This window comes from Caloenas nicobarica, chromosome 1 (assembly GCF_036013445.1).
Source record: "Caloenas nicobarica isolate bCalNic1 chromosome 1, bCalNic1.hap1, whole genome shotgun sequence".
Taxonomy (NCBI): Eukaryota; Metazoa; Chordata; class Aves; order Columbiformes; family Columbidae; genus Caloenas; species Caloenas nicobarica.
In genome coordinates this window covers 194000654-194028634 of record NC_088245.1, presented here as the reverse complement: position 1 = coordinate 194028634, position 27981 = coordinate 194000654, and the positions used below count along the sequence as shown (strand labels likewise).

The following is a 27981-nucleotide window of genomic DNA, read 5'->3' as shown; positions in this document are numbered from 1 at the left end:
GTTCAAAGAGACATGTATTCCCCACCATCATGACTGTTTAAGCAAGAGAATTGTTCAAAAGTCAGTTCTCATATTCATTATTTGCACTTTACATATTTAACGTAAAGACTATTTAGTCTTACCTATGGTTTTCTTTTTATTCACTGCACTGTCTGCCTTATGCCTTTTCTGCAAGGAAGCAAAACATTTCATTACACCTCATTACAGATTCCAAAACCATGAGAGCTAGAAACGAGACAAACTGCAAGATGATACAGTGGGTCATTTTTGCCTTTGTTACTTTTTTTCCCCCTAAGTCACACAGGTCATCTAAAACCAAATGGTTTGCAAAACAATGTAATTTAACTTGTAAGTGAAAGTCTCCATGTTGGAAGTCAAGCTCAAGCCTGGATCAATAGTAAAAAAAACTCTTAGTTTTCCAAAACTGTTTTTTGGAAGAAAAATAAGAGTAACAATGAGGAACAGTATATTTAGATGACAGCTGCACTACACACTGTGTGCTGTGTCATTTCTAATTTTATTCATCAGAACTTTGCAAAGCAGAAGGGCCTCTATTATAATCAGTTTGCTCCGTGCTAAAAATTGCTTTGCACCCCTGCCTGTTTTCAGGACAAACTGAAAAAGCCACATATCTGTCAGGACTCCAGGGTCTTTCTCACCAGGCCTTTCTAATAAAAGCAAAAATGAACAAGTTTGCAGAGATACAAATAAGTGTCCTGATTTCTTCTGTTTCCTTGTTTACCATCCATAATAAAAATGTTTAATTTATCTGAGCCCGCTACAGAAATTGTAGTCAAGTTCAGAGCTTTAAAAACTAAAAAGATATTTTGCTACTCTTTAGCAGACCCAATAGACTTCAGAGATGCAGAGATTTGTGGCATTTTTGAAACACTGCCTTAGCACAGCCTTCTCCATAATCATACTCACATAGTCTTCTATGATTTCTTTGATGCCAGCAACTGTTAAAATAAATAGCAATGGCACCAAGGTGGTGTATCTTCCTGTCGGAGAGACATCTGGAATTTGCTGTGAAGAGAGGAAGAAGAGACCCATTTTATATTTCTAATTAAAAATCAGGTTTTAGCAAGTTTAGAACTTCATGCAAAGTTCTCAGAAGGAGAACAACAGGATTTTCCCATTTGTGCCTGACTGATATCCAGTTTCAGTGGGCAAGCTAGCCTAAACTCTCAGCAGACTTGAAGAAACTACTACCATAAATTTAGTTGCCATTCGCACCTTTTATTCTATTTCCCCCCTCTTCACAAGAAAAGCATTCAACTGATATAGTTCAACTGGAAGCAGTGATAATCTGGACTAACTAAACAGTCAACAGTTTCACAAAAAATCCACAAATGCTTTCTCAGTATGGTCAATAGCTCCATGTTTCACGATACTACTTGTTTTTACTTATTAAAAATAAAAGTAGCTTGATTTTACAAACTACATTGGAAAAAGTCTCTAAATCACCTTCTAATTTCAATTATTTAGTGCATACCTCATTAATATTACTATTAAAATATGTAAAACAATTTCTTTGTAGTTAAGTGTAAGAACTGAAACAACTTTCACTGCATTACGATTTCATATTAACAAAGCAAACCAATAAAACAATACCTGCAGTAAGGCAATGAAGAGGAAGAATGCATTTGCAGCTTTTCTTATCTGCTCATACAGGAATCGAGGTAGAAATGTCACCACACTGTACTTGGCTGTGCTGCAGGTTAGAAGACTTATTTTAGTACTTTACTAGAAAATCATATAGGGATTACAACCAAAGAGTTTGAAGTAGGCTTCTAAAAGTCAGTGTTAGAAAGATCATACAGTAAATACAAATAGAGCACAAAGGAAGGTGCCTGTGTTATCAGGAAGAGCTGCACAGAACAAGAGGTACTACACAGACCAGGAATGCTGACAGCCTCACTTTAATCACTGGTACCTTTATTATTAAATAAACCACCAGATAGTTTACTACCCAGACTTCAGCACCAAAAATAGGCAACCTTGTACCTCAGCTCCACACACTTGATCAAGTGCCCACCCCTTATCAAAACATGGGTTTAAGTTCCAGGGGAAGGCAGAGGTGAACAAAGCAGAAGTTAGAAATTCTGCAGTGCTGTTTTTAAAATGCCTCATTTCCCAGTTCAGAGCCACTCTATACTCAATTACAAATAATCCTCCAAAACAACAATACACACTTATTCAGATTAATCTTCCCTGATTATCTCCCCTGAGTAGTTATATTACTATTTCTTCTCCCTTAAAACATAAGTATACTACACTAGTGTTAACAATTAATGTAATTTCTTGTTTTCCTCACATCAAACTCATGATAGGCATGGGTACAACTTGAGAAAAAAAAAGTGTCCAAGATGACAAGATTTAACCACTCAGTTTTTAAATGAGTTTTTAAACCACCCCCATGTTGTCAAGTTACTAAAAACAATCTAAAAAGAGATTAAGACTCTTCTGTGCAAGTCCTTGCTCTCTGAACACATAGGTTGTAAGTCATCCACATGTGTTCTTGAGATCGGTTCTGCAGCATGCACTAAGACTGAGACTATCCAGTAGCACATACTGTTCCATTATACAAGGAAAAAAACATATTTTTAGAGTAAGAAGAACAACTGTGCCTTACTTTCCCCACCAAATTAGCACAGCACACTCCCCCCACTGTTAACTATTGGGCATCAGCATGAGTTGGAGCTGTAAGAGTCAAGTGCTTGCAGCTGTAGTTCAGGTATCTTCCCCCAGACACCCAGTGTAAGCACTGCAAGAGCCAGACAACCTGCAACATGAGTTTTTGCTTGTGTTTTGGGGGTATCACATTGTTTGGGGTTTTTTGTTTCATTGTTGGGGGGTTGTGTGTGTAGTGGTTTTTTTGTTTGGTTTTTGGTAGTTTGTTTCCCCCTCTGCAGTTTTTCTTGGTTGGTTGGAGTTTGGCGTTTTGTTTTTGCTGTAGTTGTTGGTTGTGTTTTGGTTTCTTTTTTTGTTTTTTGTTTGTTTTTAAAGGCAGCTTATATTTCCAAGGAACTGAGAACCCTAAGATAATATTTTCAATAAAGAAGAAAAATTATTTCCTCAAGCACTAATAATACAACAGCTCAAACACAGGAAAGAAGCTGGTTTATTGCTGTTTCCTAAGTGTCAAGAGCACTTTTTCATTAAAGCTGGCCCTGTGTGAAATGCTTTTCCTGTTCTCTCACACCAATAAGCCTTCCAGATGGATTGAAATCCACAGCACTACTATTCACAAATCATGAAGGACTACTATAATCAAGTGCTTTATCTACACAATCTGCCTTTCATGATTAACTGCTATGCATAAAACTCTTACCAGAACCTTGATCCACAGGCAATTAAGCTCAGTGGGGTTCTCATGTCTTGTATGTACAAAGTTAGAGAACTGCATTCTCCAAGACCATTCACTTGCTTTAACCATTTTCTTCCCCAGAGAGGAAAAACAGGGCTTTTCTTCCCCATCCTCATGTAATGATATACCACTGCATCTTCGAGAATCAAACAGTAAGAAGTGACAACACGGCACCATGTTACATGCAACTCTATTTTGGACAGTAGAATCAGTGAGGCATGCTAAATAAAGTGATCAATTAAAAAACAATTATGATCTCATCTTATTAGGCTGTGGTAGTTGTATTTCCATTCCACCTAGCTTCCTATTCAAGCAGTCACAAATCTCTACTAGGTTTGATGCAAATCAGTTATTACTTTAATTGGATCTCCGGAAAAGGCAACACAACAGTATTTCTAGCACTACAGCCTGTAGACTTCCTATTGCTACTACTGCTCAGCAGAGTTATGTATTAAAGTACTCTGTGATATTTTACAGAAGTTGCAGGTGGTTATACTTCAACATAAATTACACCAACTAAAACAACTGAGTGAAGAGATGCATCCAGGTTCACAGCATGTAATGTAGGACACCTGTATGAAGGAAGATAAATTATTTCCTTGAAATGCTATTTGTTTCTTCCAACTGGATTCTTTGTTTTAAGCCACATTTACTTGGTCCCACACGTAATAACCTTCCTGTAATACAGAACAGAATTAAACATGTCTCAGAAACCTTGTGACTTTAAGAATATGGGTTAATTCAGTTAATAGGTCAGACCTAAAGTGAATTCCCCAAGCAGTACTAGTTAGAAATCCAGAGTTGGCAGACTTTTATATCAAAATAGTATTCCCTTGGATACCACATTTCTACGATTATATGTTAGAACAAGAATGTCTGATGGCAATCAAGCTGAAACATTAAACAACATTCTACCATTTACCAACTTTGCAGCTAACTGGTACAAACAATATTCTTCCTCTAATGATCATGTTAATGCCAACATAGTAAGGCTTTTTTGAACTAGCTTAATATGTATAAAGTCACTCCATCCATTGCTTAAGTAACATGACAGATGCCTACAGAAAATAGGTACAGTTCTAATTAGAAAAGAGCACATTCAGCTGTTACCATGCAAACTCGGAACAGTGATCATGTCTATGTATAATAAGATGGTACATGCTATTATTCAAAAGGAAAGCTTCCTGTGAAAAGCTAACTAATAGTCTAAGATGGGTAGGAGTATTTCATTGATTTAGCTCTGAGGAACAGCTCTCTAAAGGACAAATACAACACTTACAAATAAAAAAAGCTTTGTGCTGCCTCCAAACAGACAGATGCATTATAGATGACTTCAGGATAATCAAAGCTCAGAAAGATTAGTTAAAGTCTACAAGTGAACAGGCAGAAAATTCAGGCAGCTCATTCATAGCACAGTTTTGGTCATTAAAGATAAATGTCTGCAAAGGTTAGCCCTCTGACCAGCTCAAATCAGAGCCATCTTATCTCCAAAGAAGTGCGGGGTTCCACACTCCAAGAACAGCAGGTCTGCAGCTCACAGAACAGGTTGCAGTTGGGCAAGGAGAGAAGCACATGCAGGAAACCAAACAACAAACCTTTTTTCCTAAAACAACAGCTGTTAACTGTGCAAACCTTTGTTAACTACGCAAGTTTGATGTTTAAACAGGTGTGCAAACATTAGAAGAGATGCTTCCTCTATATCTGCAACTTAATTCGTGGAAGTCATGCACAGTAGTGTAACTTGAAACAAGTCAGGAAGAACACTACCCAACCCTGTTAAATAAATGAGTTTGGATACACATCAGTACAGCTGGAAGTCTGGCCTCACTGTCTATAGGGCAGTGCAGAGATTTTTTTTTAAAGCAATCACTGTATAATTTGAAAAAAGTAAGTGTCATTCACATACCTTAACTCACTACCACGCTACTAAAGTACCAAGGATTAATCAGTTATTTGGACAACACTCAAATGGAAAGTAGCAAACAGTACGCTGAGAAACTCAGTACTAATTTTCCAGGCTGGTTCCTCCATTTATTAACGTGGGATTTTTGCACAACAACTCCTATAGTTGCCATTTTCCCTTTTTCCCCAAAACATCATGAAAAGTTCTACTCTATTGACTCATCTTTGAAGAGGCAAAGGCTGCCAGTGACAGAGGCAGAGGTTAGCTCCTTGAGAAGCATCTCTGTGCTAGCAACATGCAGCTGAATCCAGCTCTGTTTTCCCAGCCAGCCATCTAAAGTGCTTCCACCCCTTCCTTGAGAATTCTGATTGACAACTCTGAGATGAACTTCACCTTCAGCCTAATCATGATAAAGGAAACAAGACCTCCTTGAGACACATGTGGTTTTGTTTCCAGGGGTGCAAAGTACAAACAATTGTCCTTCTTAATCAAAGAGTCTTGCTCTGTCAGATGAATCCTTGAGACTACAGCTCCTGCAGAGGAAGACTCCAGCCAGTAAGGGTTTCACTGTGCTGTATATGGCCTGTACACTTCCATCAGTTAAGAAAAACATGTGTGGTCTTCAAATGCACTAGACAGTTTGCAACAGACTCAGCTTGGGTCAGAATACAGGACTGTAAAAGGAGCAAGACTTGCTCTTGTACGGTAAAAAGTGCAAGACTTGAATCCTACAAGATATTATTGTTTAAAGCTTGCCAGAGCAATGCAAAGAACCAAGAGCCATCGTATTAGAATACCTGTCACCCAGCTCTGGAGTGACCACTGTCTACGGACCAAGTGCCCCTTTTGTTTCCATGTTTTCCTGCACTCCCCTACAGTTTCTCTATAATTGCAATGACACACATACAGGTCCATATACTGTCAGAAGATAAAACAGTCCATAACTTCGTCTACAGGACATTCTTCTACCTCGTTACTGAAACAAACCCTGAGAGATTTCCCAACAAAGTTGTTGCAATACTGTAGGAGACAGATAAATCTGTTGTCCTAAGCTGTTCACGCAGATGATCATACTGATTGGGATTATTCAAATACATTCGAATTATTCCATTTCGACTTTGGCAGAAAACACTTCTAGCAGCTTCAAATTGCAGTGCCCAGTAACTTGTTAAAACTCTTACCAGTGGGACAGTTTTCATCTCAAGGACCTCACCACCTTCTCACATTTCTTAGTGCAGCGGTACCTTCATTTATAGGGTGGGCTCCCACCAGAAGCAACTAAAGGCACTATTCCACATTTAGAAGGCTCTGAATCTGAGTCCTCTTTTCTCAAGTCATAGGACTTGAGGAGAAAAAGATTGTTTCATACAGGTTTAAGGGACTCTAGACATAAAGCCAGCCCACTAATTCTCCTGCAGGTCAAGTTCCACCAGAGCTTAGTTGTTGTGAGCCAGAATGGTTTGGGTCTGCTGTCATGAGCTACTGAAGCTCTTCTGAAGAAGAGTTTACTTCAAATTAAATTCAAGACTTAATACATAACCAAATTAAAAAACCAGAGAAACAGACAGCTAGACAATGGGCCACTGAGGTTTATGAGTGTTTTACAGAAGGGGAAATCTAAATTACCACAGATGCTTCAAATATATTCTTACAACATTATTTTATAGTAATGCACATCATTAGTGTTTTGTCCTACACCAAAACCTAATAAAAAGGTGAGACAGTAAGAGCAATTGATTACCATTGCTTCTGCTGGCAAGTAATGTTATCTATACTAAAGCACAAGTTCCATTTCAGAAGCCAGATATTTAGGCAGACAAAGCCAGCTTGGCTGAGTTATGTGTACTTCCTAAGCTTGTTGCTGATGCAGCTTCTTATCTTCAAGTGCTTTGTTTCAGTTGTTGTCTTTTACAGACCACTGCTAAGACAAAATTACATGAAAATACATTATGAACTGTTGGCCACTGAAGCATGACAGTCTTACTACTCTAGTTCTTTAAGATCAACTCCTACCTGTGTAAGGATTTTTCAGAATTTCTAACCTACAATATTTCTTGTGCCAAGTTGCCCCAGTATCAGCAGGGCTTCTGTCATATATATACACAGTGAAATACTATAAAAACTAAAGCAACTGATGTTGCCAAAACAAGTTTTACTTCCTCTAGAAAGGCCTCCTACAATAGCACTCATGGCAGTCTCAATACAGAGCAGGCATAAGCATGACCGCTTACGCTCAGTTTAACCAAAAAACAAGACCTCGTGGTCACATTTAATAGAAGTGATAGCATTTTTGCTTCTAAATCCTGTACCCTGGAGGCTTTTCCTAAAGCATGCAAACAGAAAAAGCCTTTTGACTTGTTCTCTATTCATGCAATCCCTACAGAAAGGGAAACAGACTCCTGGCTATTTTTTGGTAACAAATGCATTAGACAAAGACTGTTTAGAAACAGCACTAAAAGCTCTGTAGGCATCATATTGTTTCAATGTGCTCCCACAGTGTCAGGTCATCACTATAGAAATATGCCCTTGCTTTTTAGTAGCCCTGCTGGCAAGTATGACTCAATAAAATAGAGCTAACTGGAACAGTTAACATAGAAATACTGTCTAATAAAGGAAGTTTAATACCACATTTAGTTACTGTGCAAACCCAAAATAAGTTTCACAGTAAACACACAGCATTGATATGAAGGTAACTGAAAAAAATAGTAAAACGAGGCATGTAAGTTAGCTAGCTGTCTAAAAAACTGAGTGCTAACTTCAGTTTTACAGCCATTATTTAATTTCAAGTGTCACCACAACTTAGGCATCTATTGTTCTAGTGACGAGCAACTAGACTACAGTATCAGCAACCTGCACTGCAGGAAAATTATGAGAATTATTATTCTATTATGAGAAGGACATAACATTGAGTATTTCTTTTCAGTTAACAACAGTATCTACCTAGAACTGAAAAGAGCAGAGGATTAGTTTAATACATGATTACACTTGTACCATTCAGAATATAATACTTATCTCCTTTGAAGAACTCCGAAATGCGTTTCTGCAGTCAGGCAAGCAATCTGTTCACATGACAAGAGAATAGATTTCCAAGTGTAATACAAATACTAGCACAACTGGCCACTGTGTCTGAACTCTACCAAGACCTGAACACATGTAGGGGCAGTTTTACCTAAACAGCAAAGATACATTTTAGTGCAACAGGAACACTGGTCTACTGCATACACACTGAGAAACACTTGCACATAGCAGACCACTATTCACATTTTCAACTGCCGATCATAGTCAATACTACTTCAGACATTCACATTACAAGGGTCAATACTAATTGGCTATTGATACCAGCCAACTCCTGTTTCAGCAGCAGAGACTCACTAAGTATCAACAAGAACCTCCCCACACATTCAAAAAGCACCAACTGCTCTAAAGATTACGTGGCTTCTAGTGTACCTATTTACAAGCCAAGAACGCAATATACTTTGCTTTCATTTGCAACATACAGTTGAAATTAAAGAAGAATCCAGACTGTCCCATCAGCATCTGCCAGATGATTCCTGGTGACAAAGTTATAGGTGCAGTCTGGGACTGTTTATCTGGGGATAAACAACAGCCTGTTTAACACAGGACTTGTGGTGCTACTAGAAGCCTTGGTACAGTCACCAGTGCTAAGTTCCTAATGGTGGTGCTTCTGCCTTATTAAACGAGAAACTCCTTCCCGCCAGTTTGCTTGACTTTTAAGACCCTGTACAGATAAAAAAATGGAAACTGAAGGTTTCTTGGTCTCTATATTTTCTAATGCCATTTGGCCTTTATAGACAAGTCTTTTAATGTGGGATTTTGGGGATATTAGAATGCATCTTTCAGGACCTTCCAAATAGATGAAGCCACCAAATTCTGCTTGATGAGAAACTTGTCAACAGTACTTCTAGATTCAAGATCCATTAAAAGCATGAGTAGAATTTTGCCCTTCTTGACTGCTGCTCTGCCCCAACCTCCTCCTCCAGCCACATACCAGGGCTAAACTTTGGAGTCCTGACTTAGACATAAGTCAGACTTGCATCAGGATGCGTTACCAAGCCCTGAATGTAGAATATTACATAAAGTAACAGCTACAACAGCAATCGCAATGCATTTGGAAAATCTGGACACAGTTCCAAATGTCCTTAAAGCTATTTCAGCACTTTCATGCTTCCTGGATCAACAAACCAAAAGTTCCAACATGCAATAAGTGAGGGCCTCAAATCACTTAACTGGTGATTTTTACTGCTTGCATTGGAAGAGAGTTTCCCTACAGTACTGTTATATATTCAGTATAATCCAGTGACTCCTGTATTAATCAAAAATGATAAGGAATTGCATTTACATGAAAGCCAGATGTGTAGAACATCCTCAGTCTAAGCAAAATAAACCAATCTTCACATGTGTCGTGGTTTGATTGCGGGGTGACAATAAACCGTGGCAGATGTGTTGTTAACCCCCCCTTCCCACTAAGGACAGGCGATTGGGAGGGCAAGAAGGGCAAGGAGAAGAGAGTTGGAAAAATTAAAAATGTTTTACTAATGCTACCAATAAAAATAGAGAAAATATACAAAACCAATCTTGAAAGTCCCAGCAGCTGCTCCGGCAGATGTGGGGCCGGCACCCAAAGTCCTGGACTGGACTCTGCAGGCAACCGGAGCTGGATTCAATCTGTCACTGGGCCTCGGTTCGCAGGGATAACTTGCAAGGGCCTCTCCCAATGTTGGCCATAAGGAAAAGGGACAAGATCCTTGTGATCCCCCACCTTTATATGACATATCACGTGAATGGGATGGAATACTCAATTGGTCAGTTTTTGGTCACCTGTTTCAGTTCACTGCTCTGGCAGGATGTGCATCCATCCTTACCAATGACCTCGCGTTCCATTGCTATGTCTACCAAAACATGTATCTAGCTTTCAGGAAAACTGCAGTTATTTAGAAGGCCTTTAGAAGAAGCTGACAGGGAAATTCACTAAAAGAGAAACTTGTTTTTAACAAAACCAGGACAACATGCCACCAGGTATATATTAGGAAAAGTATTCATGCCATTAGTTTGGTTTTCTCAAAAGTATTGACACAACATTCAGACAACTATCATCATGCCCCATCTGTATCCCTGTGTTTTTACAATGGAATAGGCCAGTTTCTTTTCAAACTATAAGATACAGACTTTCAGTCACCTCCTCCACCATTCAGGTAATCACATAAATCAAACTCAGTAAAAAAGCTACAGTTTGAGCCATCAGGAAAACTCAGGGAATTTTAAAAAAAAGCCTTTTCTCCCAGCACATTGAAACAGTGGGTAAAAAAAAAAATACTGTCTGGAGTCTCCATAGAAGCCTGGCTACTGTCCCACACTATCTATAGCCAGAGATACTTTAGGTTTATGAAGGCTGTTAGTTGACTTCAGCCCCCAAATGTAGGCTGCCTGAGCACAGAAGATTATAAGTGTTGCCTCTAAGTGGCATAGAGCTTTGTACATAGTAGCTAGAAGTTTTCAGAACATAAGTTTAAGTTCAATATTAAATACAGAAATGCTCCTATCAAACAGTTAAATATTTAGGTTACGTATTTAAGTTATGTATTGAACAAGTCAAGACAAGTACTAGTTAGCTTTCATAAAAGCAAACATACTTAATACCACAACTACAGCTGTGCTGGACTCAGTAATTATATTTGTTCCATTTTTTATGTATTTCAAAGCTTCTAAAAATGCTTCAGCTGAAAACTGAGCATCATTTACCTTTACTAAAAGGTCTGAAGAGATACATATTCATAGAGTTTTTCAAACTGAACACAGCTTTTAATGCAGGCAGAAGAGATTTGTTCCTACAGAAGGAATCACTGCTGCAGCACTGTAATGAAGAATGGTGACGGCCACATATATGCACAGTAAAGGACCAAACTAAACCCAACCCACACCACACGGTTTTACTGCACTAGGTTTTGAAATAGTTTGTGACAGAGTTTGAAGAACACAAAACATTTAGCCATTGCTCTACAAGTTCTCCTTATCTCACTTATTTACAGCTGAGAGCCTGGATAAAGAAAAAAGTACAGAACAGTTCTTCCTGATACATTCTCACACTTTAAGACTTTCAGAATTGTCAGTGCCTCACCCCATCTTGCCATGTACTCAGCTTTTGCAATAGCACTAGGTATTATTAAGAAGTGATATTAGGGAATTATCAATTTTGCTTATAACTTGTCCAAAATTTAAAAATTGGTATTTATTAGTTTTTCCCTTTTTTCCTCCCACAAACATAGGAATTCACTTTTAACAGTGCCCTTCTTCCCCCAAAAGTTAAAAAGCTCAAGAGCCTTAGAACATCTCGTATGAAAAACCATATCATTGACCTATCTTCCCTACCCTCCGCACCTCCATTTCTTGCTGTATTTTGCTTATTTTTGAGCAAGCTACTCCACACTACTCCTTAATTTGGAAAACTTCCTATGAACATTTACAAAACCTCATTGTTGTTCAGAGAATCTTTGACTAGCAAAAAGGTTACAGTCAGAAGTCACATGATTTACTAACTCATTTATTAACTCCTCCAGTTTCATTTTCCATAAGCTCTTATATACAGGTGCTTATCCACTTACACAGAGCCTTGCACTTATGGTCCACTGATGCTTCCTATGGAGACCATACATCTCCAAATCCAATAACACTGAGAAATCCAGAAGCTGAACACAGTAAGAAAGTCCAAGGGCAATACAGAACTGTAGTTCACCAAGAGAAATCCCAACATACATAAGCAAATGACTAAATAAACTACTACTCATACACGACATAAGGCACCTTCACTCAGATATTACAAGCTCATCACCTTTGCCTTCACTCACTCTGGGCTGAGGGCAGAAAGCTAATCCAGAGAATGGAGAGAGCACAGCCAAAGCCTCCCACCCTTTGGAAAGTCAGAGAGATCAAAGCTCTCTTAGTGAGCACAAGCAAGTCATTATAAAGTAAGCTTCATTTCTAAGTGACACTAAGGACCTAAGATCCCGAATCAGGTAATGCAAACACCTCTACTTTCCCACTACGCTAGCTGGATTTTGTCCCATCCCTCACACACCAATTTTTCTCATGATTCAGGTTGCCCTCGTCAGGAGGCAAAGCTGCAAAAAGCTACTGAAAGACATTTACAGCTCCCAGGAAGTGGTTTCCAGACAATGAGCTGGACACAACTTTTTCATGTGTTGGCCACAGGGCTATCATTAACAAGTTCTTGGTAGCAGACTCTCAAACTTTTTTCATAAGATTAAACCAGATCAGAACAGAATCCCTTCAGGAAAACCTGAACTACAGATTCCACCAACCCTCTATTCCCTGCTTCTCTTTCTGTAAAGCACAAGCAGTCTACCCACAGCAAACAGTCAGACTCAGCTCATTTAATCAAAGATAAATAAAAATATAATAAAAGTGAGAAAACATCTAATGTTGCTGCCCACGTAGAAAAACCACAACACTAAGAAAATACGTCTTTTTAACTGTTCCTAAACCATAGACTTTCCCAGACAAGTATACAATAAATCAAAGTCGAGGAGAAGATCCTGTGTAAATAAGTTGCTGTACTACCTGGACACAAGCATCCTTCCAGAGAATATTCTCAGAACTGCCCTTGATAATACACACAATAAGCCAGCTAATGGAAATCATCATTTCAGCAGGATATAAAGTTCCTCTCTTTTCATAAAGGAACTCATTGTGTAAACCATTCTCCAAACAATAACCCAAACATCTGCATTAACAAACAGAAGTCTGCTAAATAACACTGCTCAGTCGTGACGGGAGCCATCTGTTCACCCAGCTAACGCAGCTAACCCAGGGCAAGCCCTGCCACAACTTGCTTGTGTTACGTATCCTCATACTCCATGTTTCAGTGAACACTATTTGTGTTTGGAAACTGCAGTAATAGGTCATTAATCATACCAATAGAAGTCTCAAACACACACCTCTACAATGGAAGGCTCCAAATACTAAAGAAAATTCCCTTTGTTCTTCAGCTAATGAATGCAAGTAGACTATAGCCCTATAAGCATAGGGATGTAAGTTTGTAAACCCTGTAGTTATTCTTGTTCTGTTTGACTTTTTCTTTTTTTCCTTTCTATTCTACTTTTTATATTTAGACTAATTATTATGGAGAGCACTCCATGAAGTTCACATAGTGCATTCTAACCAAACCCCACACTAAGTTTTTATAGGTTAGCCCTTATGTCTAGGAGTACTAGATTAGGTCTTGCTACTCCAAAATTCTGTGGCTTTCCTGAAGGAGGGCCCTACCGAATCGCGGACCGTTTCATGCATCTTCCCCGTACAGCTCTACAAGCTCCCTGCTCTCACCGCTGTTGCTACAAGAAGCTCACCCCGTGCTGCTGCTGGATCCCTCCTTCCCCGCACCGCCAGCCAGACCCCGGTGCCCATTCCCGCCCCGGCAGAGGCACTGCTTACTGTGCTGAAGAGAGGTCTGGGCAGCGACAGGGGCCAAGGAGCGGGACCAGAGCCCTCCCTGCCCACAGCTCCGGGGTGTGCACGCAGCCACCTGCAAGGGGAAAAGCGGAGATTTCTCCGTACCTGACCCAGTTGTCGCGGAACTTGCTCTGCTGGGGCTGGTTCAAGTGAATGGTGCGGGCTGGTGCCTCGTCCAGATCCGCCGAGGACGTGGCTCCGGACATCTCATCATCCGCCTTCTTGTAGCCCGAGGGGGAGCAGACCGGTCCTGCGGGGAGAGCGGAGGCGAGGCGGTCAGCGAGCGGCTGCAGCCGGGCCGGCAGCTCCCGGCGGGGCCGCCGCGCTAAGGCCGGGGGTGGGCGGCGAACAGCGGCTGCAAACCCACCGCCTCCGGTGTTTACCGCGGCGAGGGCTGATAAATAATGGATGGCCGGAGAGGGGGCGGCGGGGCCCGCCCGGAGCCAGCTGGCAGCGGGGACAGCGCCGGACCCGCCGCCTCCGCCCCGCGGGGAGGGGCGCAGACCCCGCACCGCCTGGGCCGGGCCGAACCGGCGCCGCACAGCTCCCGCCGGCAGCCGGTGTCCCCGCTCCGAGCTCTGCAGCCCGCGGGGCGGGACAGCCCTCGGGGTGACACCCACCGCCGTGACACCCACCGCGGGGCTCCGGGGCCGCTGCTTACCGCTGCCTACAACCACCTGAAAGGAGGGTGCAGCATGGAGGGTGTTGGTCTCTTCTCCCAAGTAAGAAGTGATAGGACAAGAGGAAATGGCCTCAAGTTGCTCCAGGCGAGGTTTAGATTGGCTATTAGGAGATACTTATTTCACTGGAAGGGTTGTCAGGCATTGGAACAGGCTGCCCAGGGAAGTGGTGGAGTCACCATCCCTGGAGAAGTCCAAGACACACAGATGAGGTTCTTACAGACATGGTTTAGAAGTGGACTTGGCAGTGCTAGGTTAATGGTTGGACTCAATGACCTTAAAGGTCTTTTCCAACCTAAACAATTCTACAATTCAGTCCCTTGGTGCCACCTACCCACACACACCACATCGCACGTGGCTGAGTGACACATCCCTGCCTGACCTCACCCAGGCCCCCAAGGGCACGGCCATTCCATCCGTGTCTGCTCAGCAAGCTGCCTTCCGCCGGTGGCACCATCCACCCAGCATCCTGCACAGGGTGGTCACGTTGGGGGCTGGCTGGAGAGAGTTTGTACTCAGACTGAAAAGGCCAAAAAAAAAATTCTTTCTTTCTACAGCTTCAAAGCTGAAATCTTTGACTTAAAGTCATTTTCCTCTTCAGCTGGTCTGGAATGACTTGAGTCCTATGAAGCATTGTTTAGCTTTGCATTAAGAGAAGGCCAAAATAAGGGAAAGGAGCTAGCTGTTTCCTCTGTCAAGCCTTGAAATATTACCAAAGTTATTGGAGTCAGATTTATTGCTTTCCCCTTTCATGCTGAGCCATGGAGATACTTTATATTACTTGACCTGTAAATATACTAGGTAAGAATATCAGTTTATGAAATAACCCATGGTTTTACAAGCTAGCGCAGGCAGCTCTGGACAAGAAGACAACTTGTTTCATTAGAATCCAGTAAAAGTGTTATTTTAGGGTTATTTGAAAAAAGTCAATTTAAAGATAAAATTGAGAAGCAGCTACTGTAAAACCAAATCCAGCAGCTGTTTCTGTTCTGTACATAACTGCAACAAACCAATCTGCCCAGACAGTGGCTAAAGAGGACTCTTGCAGTGAATAGAGAACACTCCAAGATGTCTTTAACTACAGCTTGAGGGAAAACTTCAGTCCTAATACAACCTTAACATACTGAACACTTAAGTTCTCACACATTACCAGTACTTGTCTTTTTTAAAATAGACAGTAGGTCTAAGCTAACATCCTGTGTTACATCCCAGACTGAACGACTGTTTATTGCCAGTGCAGACAGGCTCTGTATCCTCTAGACATCAGCCACTGGAGGGCAACATCACCCATTCATCTCAATACAGCCCAGCATCAAAAAAAAAACCCACACCACAACACAACTTTGCAATGCTAGTAGCCGGCCAATAAAACTAATGTAATTTACAAACTAATATGCTTTCAACAGCACTGTCTCTTGCCCGAGGCAAGTGTTGCACACTGTGAATTCATACGTGGGAGACATTAAGCTGAAGTCGTGTGAGGCTCATTAATTGATTTCCTTTCATTTCACTTGATGCTACTACAGACAGCAAAAATATGCCCAATTTCTAGTATTTACTTTGTGAAAAAGGACTAATTTAGGAAGTGAAATATGCAAGACTATGCATTATGCAAGATTATGCCATTATATTACTATATCAGGTTACTCTGCCTGAAGAAACTTGCCCCAACACAGAGGACCTCTCGGCCTTGCTGACTGGGTATTTTCCCCTTCAGAAAAACAGGGCTAAGAGCACTACTGGATACTTGCTGTTCTTCCCCAGTGATTTCATGTTGTGTAACTGCAAAGGAGATCAAACAAGAGTACTCTTAAGAGCATTAAGTGCAAGGAAGCAGCTTTCATCTGTTTTCCTAGTCAAGCTCCTGAAGCGCAGTTACTCTAGAACAAAAATGCTGTAAAAATTGTGGGGTTTTTTTCAATGACCTTACTTGCTTCACTTTCTCATGGCACCCTCTGCTTGAAATCCTCCTGCTTACTAGTTCTCATCACTGAGAAGTATCATGAAGCTGTCCCACAACTTTAGGGATTAACTGAGTCAATACTGGTGAAGTTCAGAGGTATTCAGGTTTCCTTAATGCACTATGCTCTTGCTGCTCTCTCCAAGAGAGGTGCCCCAAGGACAACAACATTTGCCTTATTCTTTAGATGCACTGAAATATTTTCAAAGCAGACTTGCAAGTGTGTACAAACAGCTGTACTAAGAAGGTTTTCATTTTTGGAAGTGGCTCAAGTCAGCTGCTTCAACTCTTAGTGGAATAAGCCTCATTTTGGAAGATTATCCAGTAATCCTGCCCATCAGGAATGCCTTCCACCTCCCTCCCTGTTACTAAGCAGATCACACCCAGAAGCCCGCAGGCACAGTGACCTATGCTACTGGCTTGTAGATGCTCTCCTGCCCTGCATTTAGAAAGGCTGAGGAGCCCTGAGCTTCTGAGGGGCTTCTGGCAGGCAGCAGTGCCAGAGGCCACACCACCTTCAGAAGGCATCCCCCTCCAGGAGACCTGACCACATGCAGACCATCACTTCAGCCACATGAAAGCAACTTAACCTCTGCTCCTTGTTTGAGAAAGGCTATAGATGGAGACAGCACAGATTTGACCACCCCTAGCAGCAGTAGAAATTAAAATTGAAGCCTGAGCAGCTCTTATTCAGCAAGATTTACTTCCCTGTATCCAAAGGGATCAGACTCAATTGATTTCACATTAGAGCAGACCAACGTTTCACTCTGGGAAGATTTCTCTCCCACAAGACCTGCATCTTCTCTGTTATTTACCCAAGAACTTGCAGCACTGCTATGCAATTTATTTTGGATAAAACTAATCATGCTTCAAGGAGCATATTAATGGTGGACCATTGTACTTCATAGCCTGTTCATTTAGTCTGTTTAGCTACATCAGATTTTGGATCTTCTATAATAGCTACATCAATCTTAAGTCTATATCATCTTGGATCTTCTAACTATATCAATCTTAAGTCTGTATCATCTCACACTTACATCCTGTATATGACACTAACTTCATTGTAATTGTGATGTTAGGAAATCAAGACAATGTGATAAAAGGAAGCTGATTCTACCAGAATAACCTAGCATAGTTTTGGTGTGCTAGTAGGGCAGCTCTCCTCACTTGCCGAAGATGTCATTTGGCTCAGCTTGTCTCTTCCGAGCTCCGCTGTTGTCCTTCTTAGTCCTCTTCCCAGTGTTCCCCCTCATCCCCCAAAAAAAAAAAATCATGAAAATCTATCACCAGTGTCACCACCTACTCTGCTGTCAGCTTGGTAACTTGCACTTCAGGGAGAAAGGAAAGCAGAATTTTTGTACCAGCCAAACATTGTCAGAAAAGAATCAAAACATGCCATTGAGTGATTATTCCCACTCATCTTCAGGAAAGAAACCTTGAAGAGTCTCAATAGACTTGAGCAGAGCAGAAAACATCAAAAAGTAAATAAAAGCCTGACATTAGAAAGACTCAGAGGATACTTGCAAGCCAGTCTACCCATAGATATTCTGAGAAAGTACTAAAGAGCTAGTGGAGCAGCATGATTCAACACTATGATTACTACCTGTTTTATGGAACTTGGACCTTACAGAATTTAAATGGTGTCCAATATATCTAGATTCAACTCTGAAGCATGAGACACTTACTGCTGGAGTATAATACTGTTTCCTACTGTTCTTTACCAGTTCCATGAGTCAGACTTGAGATACACACTCCCCTTTTGTAAATCCCGTTCGTTTCTTCAACGCGCTTACTATTTTAAAGTTTCTAAAAAAAAAAAAAGAATTAAAGCTTGGCAAAAATAAAGAGATTTCATAGCTTTCTCTCATCGTTAAGAGAAACCAGGCTTGATGCCTTGCCAAATCAGCATTGCATTTGTTATCACATTTGAAAAGCAACCAATTATAATTTAATGCTCTTACTTCACTAGGCCTGCAAAGATGACATTTTCCATGTCTCCTTAATGTCTGCTCAGTAATAATCATCATTTCTCTATGATTAAGTAAATAAAGTGTTGTGAATTCTGTAGTGTTTTTAAAGATGAGTCACTTGGGATGCTTGCCAACTGTCAGAAGTCACAAGAGAACTCATACTGAAATTATAACACTTCTCTCAAAGAGATTAGCCACCTAGTTACGACTTCTGTCTTCTATCTTGGTGAGGTGCTTGATTGCTCTAACATGTGTTCCATTTTTAAGAACAAGCGATAATAAGAAGTTAAGCACCTCTCTAAGACAGCAAAGCCACAAGGTATGAGAAACAGCAGGTTTGTAATGCAGAAGTTCACCAGACAGGCTTAGTCACACCACACTTAAAACCTAAAGCAATACTAAGGGTCACAACCAGGAATCATCCTACCAATTTTATACACTTAGCAGGACTAGGATCTAGTAGAAGAAAGAACACTGAGAAGGACAACAGGCTAGAGAAGCTGGCCCCACATGAGTAGAGTTGGACTATGGTCCAGAAGTCCTTTCTAACCTCAACAACTGATGGTAAGCTTAAACAGTCACAAGTCAAAGCAGCTGTACAGAATTCTTTGCGTCCTCCCAACTGTCTTAAGTGGCGGTTTTCAATTAAGACATATTGGAAAGACAGCTTTCCTCAGAGTGGAAAAGAGAGCCTCACCAAGAGCCTCCAAACTTTCTCATTTACAGAAAATGGGGTGTTATTGTTACAGGCTTAGCCTCAAAGAAATGAGTAAGCAAACTGAACATCTGAGAGAGATGTGGCAGACAAGTATGACTTTTGCCTGCACCAAAACAAAGTTTGCTCTTAACAAGCCACCCCAGATTCAGTGACTCACCACCACATTCTTAGGACAACATCCTTCTCACAGGATTATCTTCACAAACCAAGTACCAAAGATGACACCAAATGAGAAGTTCTGCAGTTCAGAATTGTCAACAAGTTTATACATAAACAGTGACTTTGAAGCTTAGCTGAGTTGGTTTTACCTGAAATACATTCCTTCTTGCACAATTTCATTAGGTGCCTTCACTGTTCAACATAAATGCACTTGAAAGCCAATCTAAAGGTGCATAAAGGTAGGAGTTGAAACAGGCAGAGCACAGCACACTCACTCAGGAGATGCAAGGCATGAACTCAGCCACCAGGTCCTCCAGGAAAGCTTTGTTCCCACTAGAACTGGGATACAAACTGGTTATAACTCAAGGTGTGAAAAAAACAACTTAATGCTGTTCATTAAGTCATTTTTTAGAATTTAGAAACCTTCTACAGTATTTGGTGTAAATTTGTAGGCAAATGTTCAGACTTGAATCTGAAGGAAGTTCTGCAATAATTCACAGTGGAGCTTTTGTCTTCTAGCTCTTTTATTATCAAGAAGAATTTTAAACATGCTTCCTTCTTCATAGAGATATGTCCTGCAAAGTAAGAGCTCCTTAGATCATCCGCATGCAAATACCAGGGTTTGTAATACCAACAGCATTGAAGTTAATACTGCAGTTGCAAAACACCTCTCACTTCTCTCAAGAATTGTGCAAGAGTTGCTCGGCCTGAAGTTATTGGTGACACAACGGATCTTTCATTTGCTAAAGGAGAAGCAAACATGGCACAGTATTCCTGCCCAGACTACGCTTACCCTATATCTTAGGAGTAAACCAAATTGCATCAAGAAAAGATATATGCTAAATATATATATATATAGCTAAGCAATATATTGAGGTCTTTTTTGCTAGATCTGTTTTACTTCAAGCTGGTTTTAAATTCTGTAAGCAGCACCATGAACATTACTAACACACATCTTTCAGGAACCTGAAGCTTTCAGGAGATCCAGTTATGAAGTCTGATATTCAATTAACTTTGATCATAGAAACATGAACAAGTTCATCAATTTTAATAAGCAGTTATAAAGCAGAGAGGAAGATTATTCCTTTCCTCAGCTTTCCCAAGGGAGCTCCTTGGGGTTTGAGGCCAACCAGAACTCCTGCAGAGGCCATTTACTAGAAAGAATCTTTTATATGTGATATTAACAAGTATAAGATTTCCACAGGAATGCAAATCATGAGTTGGAAAAAGGAGCAGAGTGTGAAGTACTGTATATTTTAGCTTAGGACTTCACTAGCACTGAGCTTCTGCTCTAGTAGTGTCTAACCAGGTTAGATGGCAAAGAGTTACCTAAAAAGTGAATGGTGTCAGTTCTAACTTGAGGGCTAAGCACAAGCAGTTAAAATCTTTTTAGACTAGAATACTAACATTCAGTAGTTCACTCTAGGATAACAAGGAGGCCATAATGAATTCTATTAACAGAAGATGGCTGCTAGCTACAACATACACAATACACGAGAGCACACATGTACAGAGCCTTCCGAGTATCATCAGGAAATATTTGTAATGCTGGAAGTACGAGCTATCCTTCTGTCTCCATCATTCCAAGCATTAGGAGCCCCACAATGGGCCTTTTACACTAACATGATGAAATGCTTGCCACCATGCAACACTAAGCAGACAACAAATCATACAGTTAGATATCTAGAATTGGGTGATTAGTCAGTCAGATCAAGCCTCTCCAGTTACCAGCTCATGCAGTGGGACAGAAGCAGCATTATATGCGGTCCTGGGGAAGGTACTGTTTTTTCTTACAGGCTAGAGACAATATAAAACCAGAAAAGTTAAACATGAACTCAGTTCTGACACTATAGCTGGCAGGCAAAATCTTCAGATACCTGTAATTGTTTGGGTTTGGTTGGGGTTTGTTTGTTGTTGGCATAGAGTTGTGTGTGTGTGTGTGGTTAGGGTTTTTTGGGGGTTTTTTTTTGGTTGTGTGTGGTTTGGGTTTTTTTAAGTATTTATGTGTTCCAGCAGAACTACCAGGATACTGAGTGAGCAAAACATCAGATTAGAGTTCTTCCACAAGATCTTATTTTTAAAAGCTAACCTGAACTTCACTCTGCCAGCAGCTAAAGCTATAGAGGAAAAACCTTGTGTTCAGGTCAAGCACCTTGAGATTGCTGTGGAACAGTCCAAGTCAGACTTCGGACAGCAGGACTTAAGGCTCTCAGGTAACCCCTCTCTTCAGGTCAGAACACAAAAAGACATCCAAACCTTTGTAGCAGAGAGATGTACAGCAAGGAAGAAAAGCTATTTTATGCACAGCAGAAAATTAGATTTGAAGACAGGAATTTTTTTCTGTGCAAGATACAGACCAATACAGAAGTTGACTCAGCTGAAGGCAATAGCCCCAAAAAGATTAAATAAAGCTTGAGAAGCATGACAAGAGAGGACTAAGCAAATGAAGCTGCCTTTCTGAACACCAAGATGCAAGGAGAAAGTTGTCATCAGTCAAGCTAATCCAGATAAAGGAAATTAAAGACACTTTTCATAGGTATGCAATGTGTGTAGATTACCAAAATTAACAAGACCAAGAAGAGTATTGTTGGACAGGAAAGTTAGCCAGTGTGATAATGCTTATGAATTTCAGAAGTTCAGAGTAGTTGCCTGTAAGAGCAGACAGTGAGTTGTTCTGCAAAAGAAGCTGCCATGCAGAAGGAGCTTCTCCCAAGCTTCTCTCTGCGACAGAAGCTGCCATACAGGAAAGAGGTCACTTGTCAACCTACTTTGAGACCAAGTTTGGGGATATTTTTATTCAATCAGTTAAAAACACAAGACAGGTGAGCAGCCACTGGTTTGGGCTTGCTTACATTGAACACTGGACTGCAACATGCAGCTTACAAGTGTCAGTCTTAAAAATATGCATTAATCCAGCCTTCAGGAACATATATACATGTTAAAAATCTCTACAGTACAAATACCTAACAATGCACTTCAAGGACCAGTGCAAAAAGTGCTGCTATAAATTGGGAGCTCAGCTAAGCCAAAAAAAAGCTTGGCTATACTGGTCAATCCAAGGAGGACCAATCTGCCAGTGATACGTCGAAACAGAAGGACAGCAGTGTTCTGATACATGCAGAGATATTCATAGTATAGGTGGATCAGTAGCTAATCTGATTGATCAAGCAATGTTCATAGACACAGCATCAGTAGCTCACACAGTGGGCAACTAGAACTGTACACATTCATGAAAGACTTCTTGTAGCCTAAGCTGAAAGAACAACTGTTAGGATTACAAAAAGGAGGAGAACAAGAATTCCATTTGCTTGGCCCTGTTGATGTAAGCCTGAACAGGGATAGTATATGCCTTGTGAAGTTAAGGCACTTCTGTCTTGTGTTTATCCCCAATTTCAGCTGAATTTGACAACACTTAAAATGGTCTTTCTGAATAATCTTGAATTACAAACTCGAAGGTTCTTAACTCCCAAGAAGTTCAAGGCGCAAAACACATCTTGTTTTGAAGAGCAGCCTCAATCGGATCATGAATGGAATTGCATGCTTCAAGCAGAGACATCTGGAGCATGAAATTTTATGCATATGCCCAAATTCATTTGGATCAAGCAGCTAAATGTTGTCAATAACGAACAGAACATATTCCTAGCAGAATGCTAGAGACACTCCAGAGAACTAAAAAGCAGCAGCCAGGATTATGCTACTGCAGGAGTAGAGTATACAGTTTAGCAGTAACTATATATAGAGAAGATTCAGACGTATGATCATGAATAAATACTTGAAATAAGAGACAAAACAGAACTTTCAAGGCAAGGGATAAGAAGCAGGTCCACCCAATAATACTCTTTCCTTTGTATGAATAGCCAACAGCCACATTATTCAAAGCAAAAATGAGTTGGCAGAATACTCGGGTATGGGAGAGCAAAGGAACCTAAAGGCGCCTGTGGTCTGAGTTAAGGTCTCTTTGGTGCATTTCTTTTTGCTTCTTTGAATGGTAAAATAAAGGCCCCAATGTTTCTATTCCCTGTAACAATCCTATATGCAGCCTTGGTGAAACCACAAGAGGAACAGCACTTCACCTAAAATAGCTCTTCCCCATCTCAAAAGTCATTTTGTACCTGCTCACTTAATGTCAAAAACAAGCAGCTTCTGCTGATAATGCTGAGCTAATGAAGCTGCAAGAGACAAACAATCTATTCTTGTTCTGCCTCATGCTTCATAGCCACAACTGTCAGCTAAATTTCAAGGCTGAACCTGTATCACTGGGAAGTAAAAAGATGTTAGTCCCTTCTTCCACTGCCCCAGCTCCCAGACTAAGTTTACAAAAACACTACCGGCATGAGTAATTGACACCAGTGAAAACAAGTGGTTTGTTGTTGTTTCTAAGCTCCTATACTGCACTGGACAAAAATGGCCTTTCTAAAAACTTCACTCCCATTCCACTCTTCCCTTAGTTGTTCTTCAAACTCACTTGTGTATTTGCTAGCAGCTTGTCACCACAATCCCACAATCTGGACTTCAAGTAGGTTTTCTGGTATATTGCATTGTATCCAATTTAAGAGTATCAATAATACACTTGAAGCCTGAAAAAATAAATTTCAGGCAGCAGATAAGTTAGATCTAAGAGCCCGACAAAGTTGAAAATTTAGCTTCAGCAGCTACTGTTCAACACCAGAATCTTAAATAGGCAAGAAGTGCTGCAGCTCCAGTGAGCCAGAGAGCCTCCTAAGCTGTCCCTGAAACTCCTCACATCCAAATTCAAACACTTCCTTGCGTGTAAGAGGTTTTTCCAAGGGCTGATTCAAACAATTAGCATTTCTCAAACTGAGATTCCACCCTGAAAACTACCTATGAGTTCCATATGCTCCAGGTTTCCAACACCTTAGCAAATATTATAAAGGCGCCAAGGCATCCTACAAGAAATTTGCCATCAATTTTTTCTAGCTACCAGCACAGGCACAGAACATAAACAAGCTCCATAAGCAGCAGCAGTAAGGAAGCTTTGAAGGAGGCAATGGAAGCATCGGTTCTGTGAGAACTTGGTATACCAAGCACTCATGTTCCACGTTCGGGGTGACACGGTTGAGACTCGGGGGAACTATGTTTCTCCTCACCAATTGGTGATGTCACATCAACATTTCTCTGCTCTTTCCATAAGTTTTCGGGGGGTTTTATTGTTTTGTTTTCGTTTTTATTTTAAACTCCTGGATTACTATGGTCCACCATCAGTCAAGCTCAAACCATATTTGCACACATTAGAACACAGTGAACAAGTCTTCAGCTTTGAGACAGTGTAGGAGACACAGGATTTAAAACTCATGTAACATAACTTGGACGTTTTATGCACAAAGCAACAGTGCAAATGCAGATTCCACTATGGAAACATAGGAAAATACATACTATATCCATTCTGCACACACTTTCAGCCTCTGAGATAAAGACCAGTTTACTAAGAAAACTCCCTTTGAGTTTTCAGCTCATTAAATGTTCCTATACAAAGGAAAAAAAACCTTAGTTTAACACTGAAGCCATCACATTGGACAATACACAATGGTAGTTGTTCTCTCTTTTTCCAGTATTATTATTTGCAGTTCCTGGAATTTATTGGAGATTTGCTTATTAATGCAATTTTTAAGAGCGAACATGAGGTTGCAGAAGTTACAGCTAAACTGTATTCTTATACTTTGAAGAAGAGTAAGCATCTCTCCTCTGAATAATCCCACCACTCAAGGAAGATCCTGGAATTCTAGCACTTTTGTCAGATACACCTTGGATAACTATGACTAGTAATCCTATTGTTGGGCCACGCACATAACTATCAAGCCCAGTGGATCTGTTAGGTGATTAGTGCACACTTCCAAAACACCCATCAGAAGTCTCCTTAGCACAACTGACAATCACAGCTAATCCTTAGAACAGAGCACTTACAGCCTTCCCTCCTCCCACCTTTGAGGCTTGTTTCCCTGTATTAATATTGGCTGAAGCTAAAAATATCTTTGGCACATCAGAATTCTATTAGTATTCTGGCACACAGTGCTTTTTTCCTTTCTGTAATGCATCTGTTCCTATAACAATTTACTAACAGCTTTAAGCATATCAGCTGCAAGCACAGCTGATTTTGATTTCCAAGAGAACAATTTAAACAAGAAAAATAAATGTTTTCCCATTTATATGCTCATGATGTAAAGCTATCTGTATTCTACTAAAAGCCCAGAGGCCTGTAAGACTGGCTTCTAGCCAATGCTAGATTAGAAAGATTTACCAAATACATACTGACCTTTTGCTCTAAAGCATTCCCCAAGCTGTTGTTCTGTCCACCCACAGTTCAGTGCAATGCCCAACAAAAGCAGCTGCCCATTGTACAGTTACCTAGAGAGATGCTTCTCTTCCAGCGACGGCACAGAGACATGATGTCCATTCCTTCTTGCACTGGCTGCATGAAGATAAACAGTAGTAGTCCTTCAAGGATCTCTACAGCATTAGCAGGTCTCAAAGCTGATTAAAGTGATCCCCATGGTAATCTGTGAAATATACGTTTTACACTTTCAAACTGCTCCACATTGGATTCACAGAAGGAAAGTGTCCAGTATAGCCATGCACAAAGGCAGCTGTGGCTTCACTGGAACATTCTAATACATTTCAGGAAAAAAAAAGGGGGGGTGGTAGAAATCAAGCACTTGAAATAACCGTCTGCCCAGTTCCTGGACTCTGACTCCCCCCCAGTTTCAAAGCACAATTTCTCAAGTGAAATCCTAATAGAAAGGTACAGTAGAACTCAAGTTCTGTTCCCCCAGAGATGATATCTGTAACGTTACAGGTCATGAGATCTATTCATCTTTGCAGATAAAGGATTTTTTTTAAAAAAAAAAACACCACAACTTTTCCCTGGCTCTGAACAGGTTTAATTGCAAAATATTTTGGGTATCAAATGAAAAGGTTAGAAATGAATTCATTTATCACTTCAGCTAATAAAAAATCCCTCTCCTTAGAATAGAAAGGAAAGAGTAGTTTTCATTTTCTTTTCACCTGTAGTAACCCCATTAGTACAAGCATCTCTTTAGAGTCACATCTACTTATATGGCCCTTGTAGCAGCTTTTCAGGTCCCTTCCTCCCTGGCAATCTTGTTTCCCCTCCTTCCCATTGCCCCCTTCCAGACCACTTGCGTGCTTTTTGGATGGGGAATAGAACAGGCAACAGCAGCAGCTTGCTAAAATCCTCAGGAGACAGGCATAGAAGGAGGCAAGAATTCAGCTTTTTGGCCTCTATCTGAAACTACCACCCCAACAAAGTATTGGATCTGCAGGACATTTCCCTGTGGTCATCAGGCCACTTCAGTCATACATCAGTGATTTTTAGCAAGAGAGCGCAGTCATGCTAGGACAGCAACCACCACCACTGGCTGTTAACCACCAACCACAGCGTGGTCAGTTCAGTCTTTCTGAAGCTACCAGCACATTAACATTACATCAGCTTCACGGTTCAGCTATCTTTATGCCTTGCAAAGCCAGGCTCCAGATGTGAGGGGTGTATCAAGCTCGTCTCTTACCATGAACTGGTAAGTGGGTGGAGCAGAAAGTCAGAACAACACCTGCCAATCAGCACAACTACAGTTGTTAAGAGATAATCACATAACGGGTATCAAATATTTATGAGCAAGACAATGACAGGAAGCCATGGAAGACACTGCTAGCTACAAGTAAGTGCTTTTTCCTCCGGAGAGGAAGGTAACTCAATTATTTGCTCTTATCCAGCTTTCATTAGGGAAATGTGTTGCATAATGCATGAGGAAAACATCTGAGAACAATGTTTGAGAACATTATCTATTCCCTACACAGATGAATCCATGAACAGACAGTATTGTATCTGTTTGTCCTCTGCATATAGCTGTATTCTGGTTTCCTTACTAAAAAGGATGAGGGCTCGCCAGCTGAATAGGCTAACCTATATTAGCAGTTCCCTACCATGGAGCACACAAATGACTTATCTTGAACCAGAACTGCCACCTTCTCCAGGCCAGCAAGATCTGACAGCAAAGGCACCATTATCACATCTGGAGGCAAGGCAATAGCACCAGACTGGCCAGGCCCAGAATTGGTCTGGTGAGGTGTCAACTGCTTTCTGTCCTGGGCTCCACTTACTCTCTACCATCTCATCACAGCCACCTCTGAATCCACCTTATTTCAAAGGCTCGGCTGCTGCCAAAATGTATGGTCTGGGTAACATCTGCCTAGCATCATTCCAGATGAAAGCACAAGTTGGTCACAGGACTTTTTACGTAAAGATTTGTACCGCACACTCCCTATCAAAGCCCACCTCACATTTTTCCAAACTTGGTAGCTTATTGTCACACCCACATGACCAGAAGTCCACCTTTGCATCAGTAAGCTTGAGCTATGTATTTGGAACAGAAATCTGCTATGAAGTGTCCTTGATCAAAATAAGGGATTATAGTAGCATACAATCAGATCACTCAATTTCGTTATTTATTTTCAAAGCAAAAAAGCCTTATCTAAATGCTTACCACTCTACTGGTACTATAACTCCAAATTTTTCAAGACAGCTTCTTTTTTCCTTGCCAGATGTCTTAGACATGACAAGTACACAGTGGAGGGGGTAGAGAGACTGACCCACACAATCATTATCTTTTCTATATTGACTAGTTTTGTTGTCCTGAAGCCAAGTACAAAACTTGTTACACATTTTAAAAAAGTCAATAAAACAAGAGTATCTCACAACAGA

At 40.7% G+C, this 27981-nt stretch overlaps 1 protein-coding gene across 1 annotated transcript in view; it reads right to left on the bottom strand.

The window, feature by feature from the left end:
- ATP8A2 (ATPase phospholipid transporting 8A2) overlaps nt 1-13981 on the bottom strand; it is a 301460-nt gene extending 287479 nt beyond the window's left edge. The window contains exons 1-4 of the mRNA XM_065654983.1: nt 13866-13981; nt 1615-1714; nt 928-1026; nt 123-168 (exon numbers count right to left, since the gene is read on the bottom strand). Of these exons, the coding sequence (XP_065511055.1) occupies nt 123-168; nt 928-1026; nt 1615-1714; nt 13866-13966 (346 nt within the window). The 5' untranslated portion in view covers nt 13967-13981. The remainder of the gene's footprint in view (nt 1-122; nt 169-927; nt 1027-1614; nt 1715-13865) is intronic.
- Nucleotides 13982-27981: the final 14000 nt, after the last annotated feature.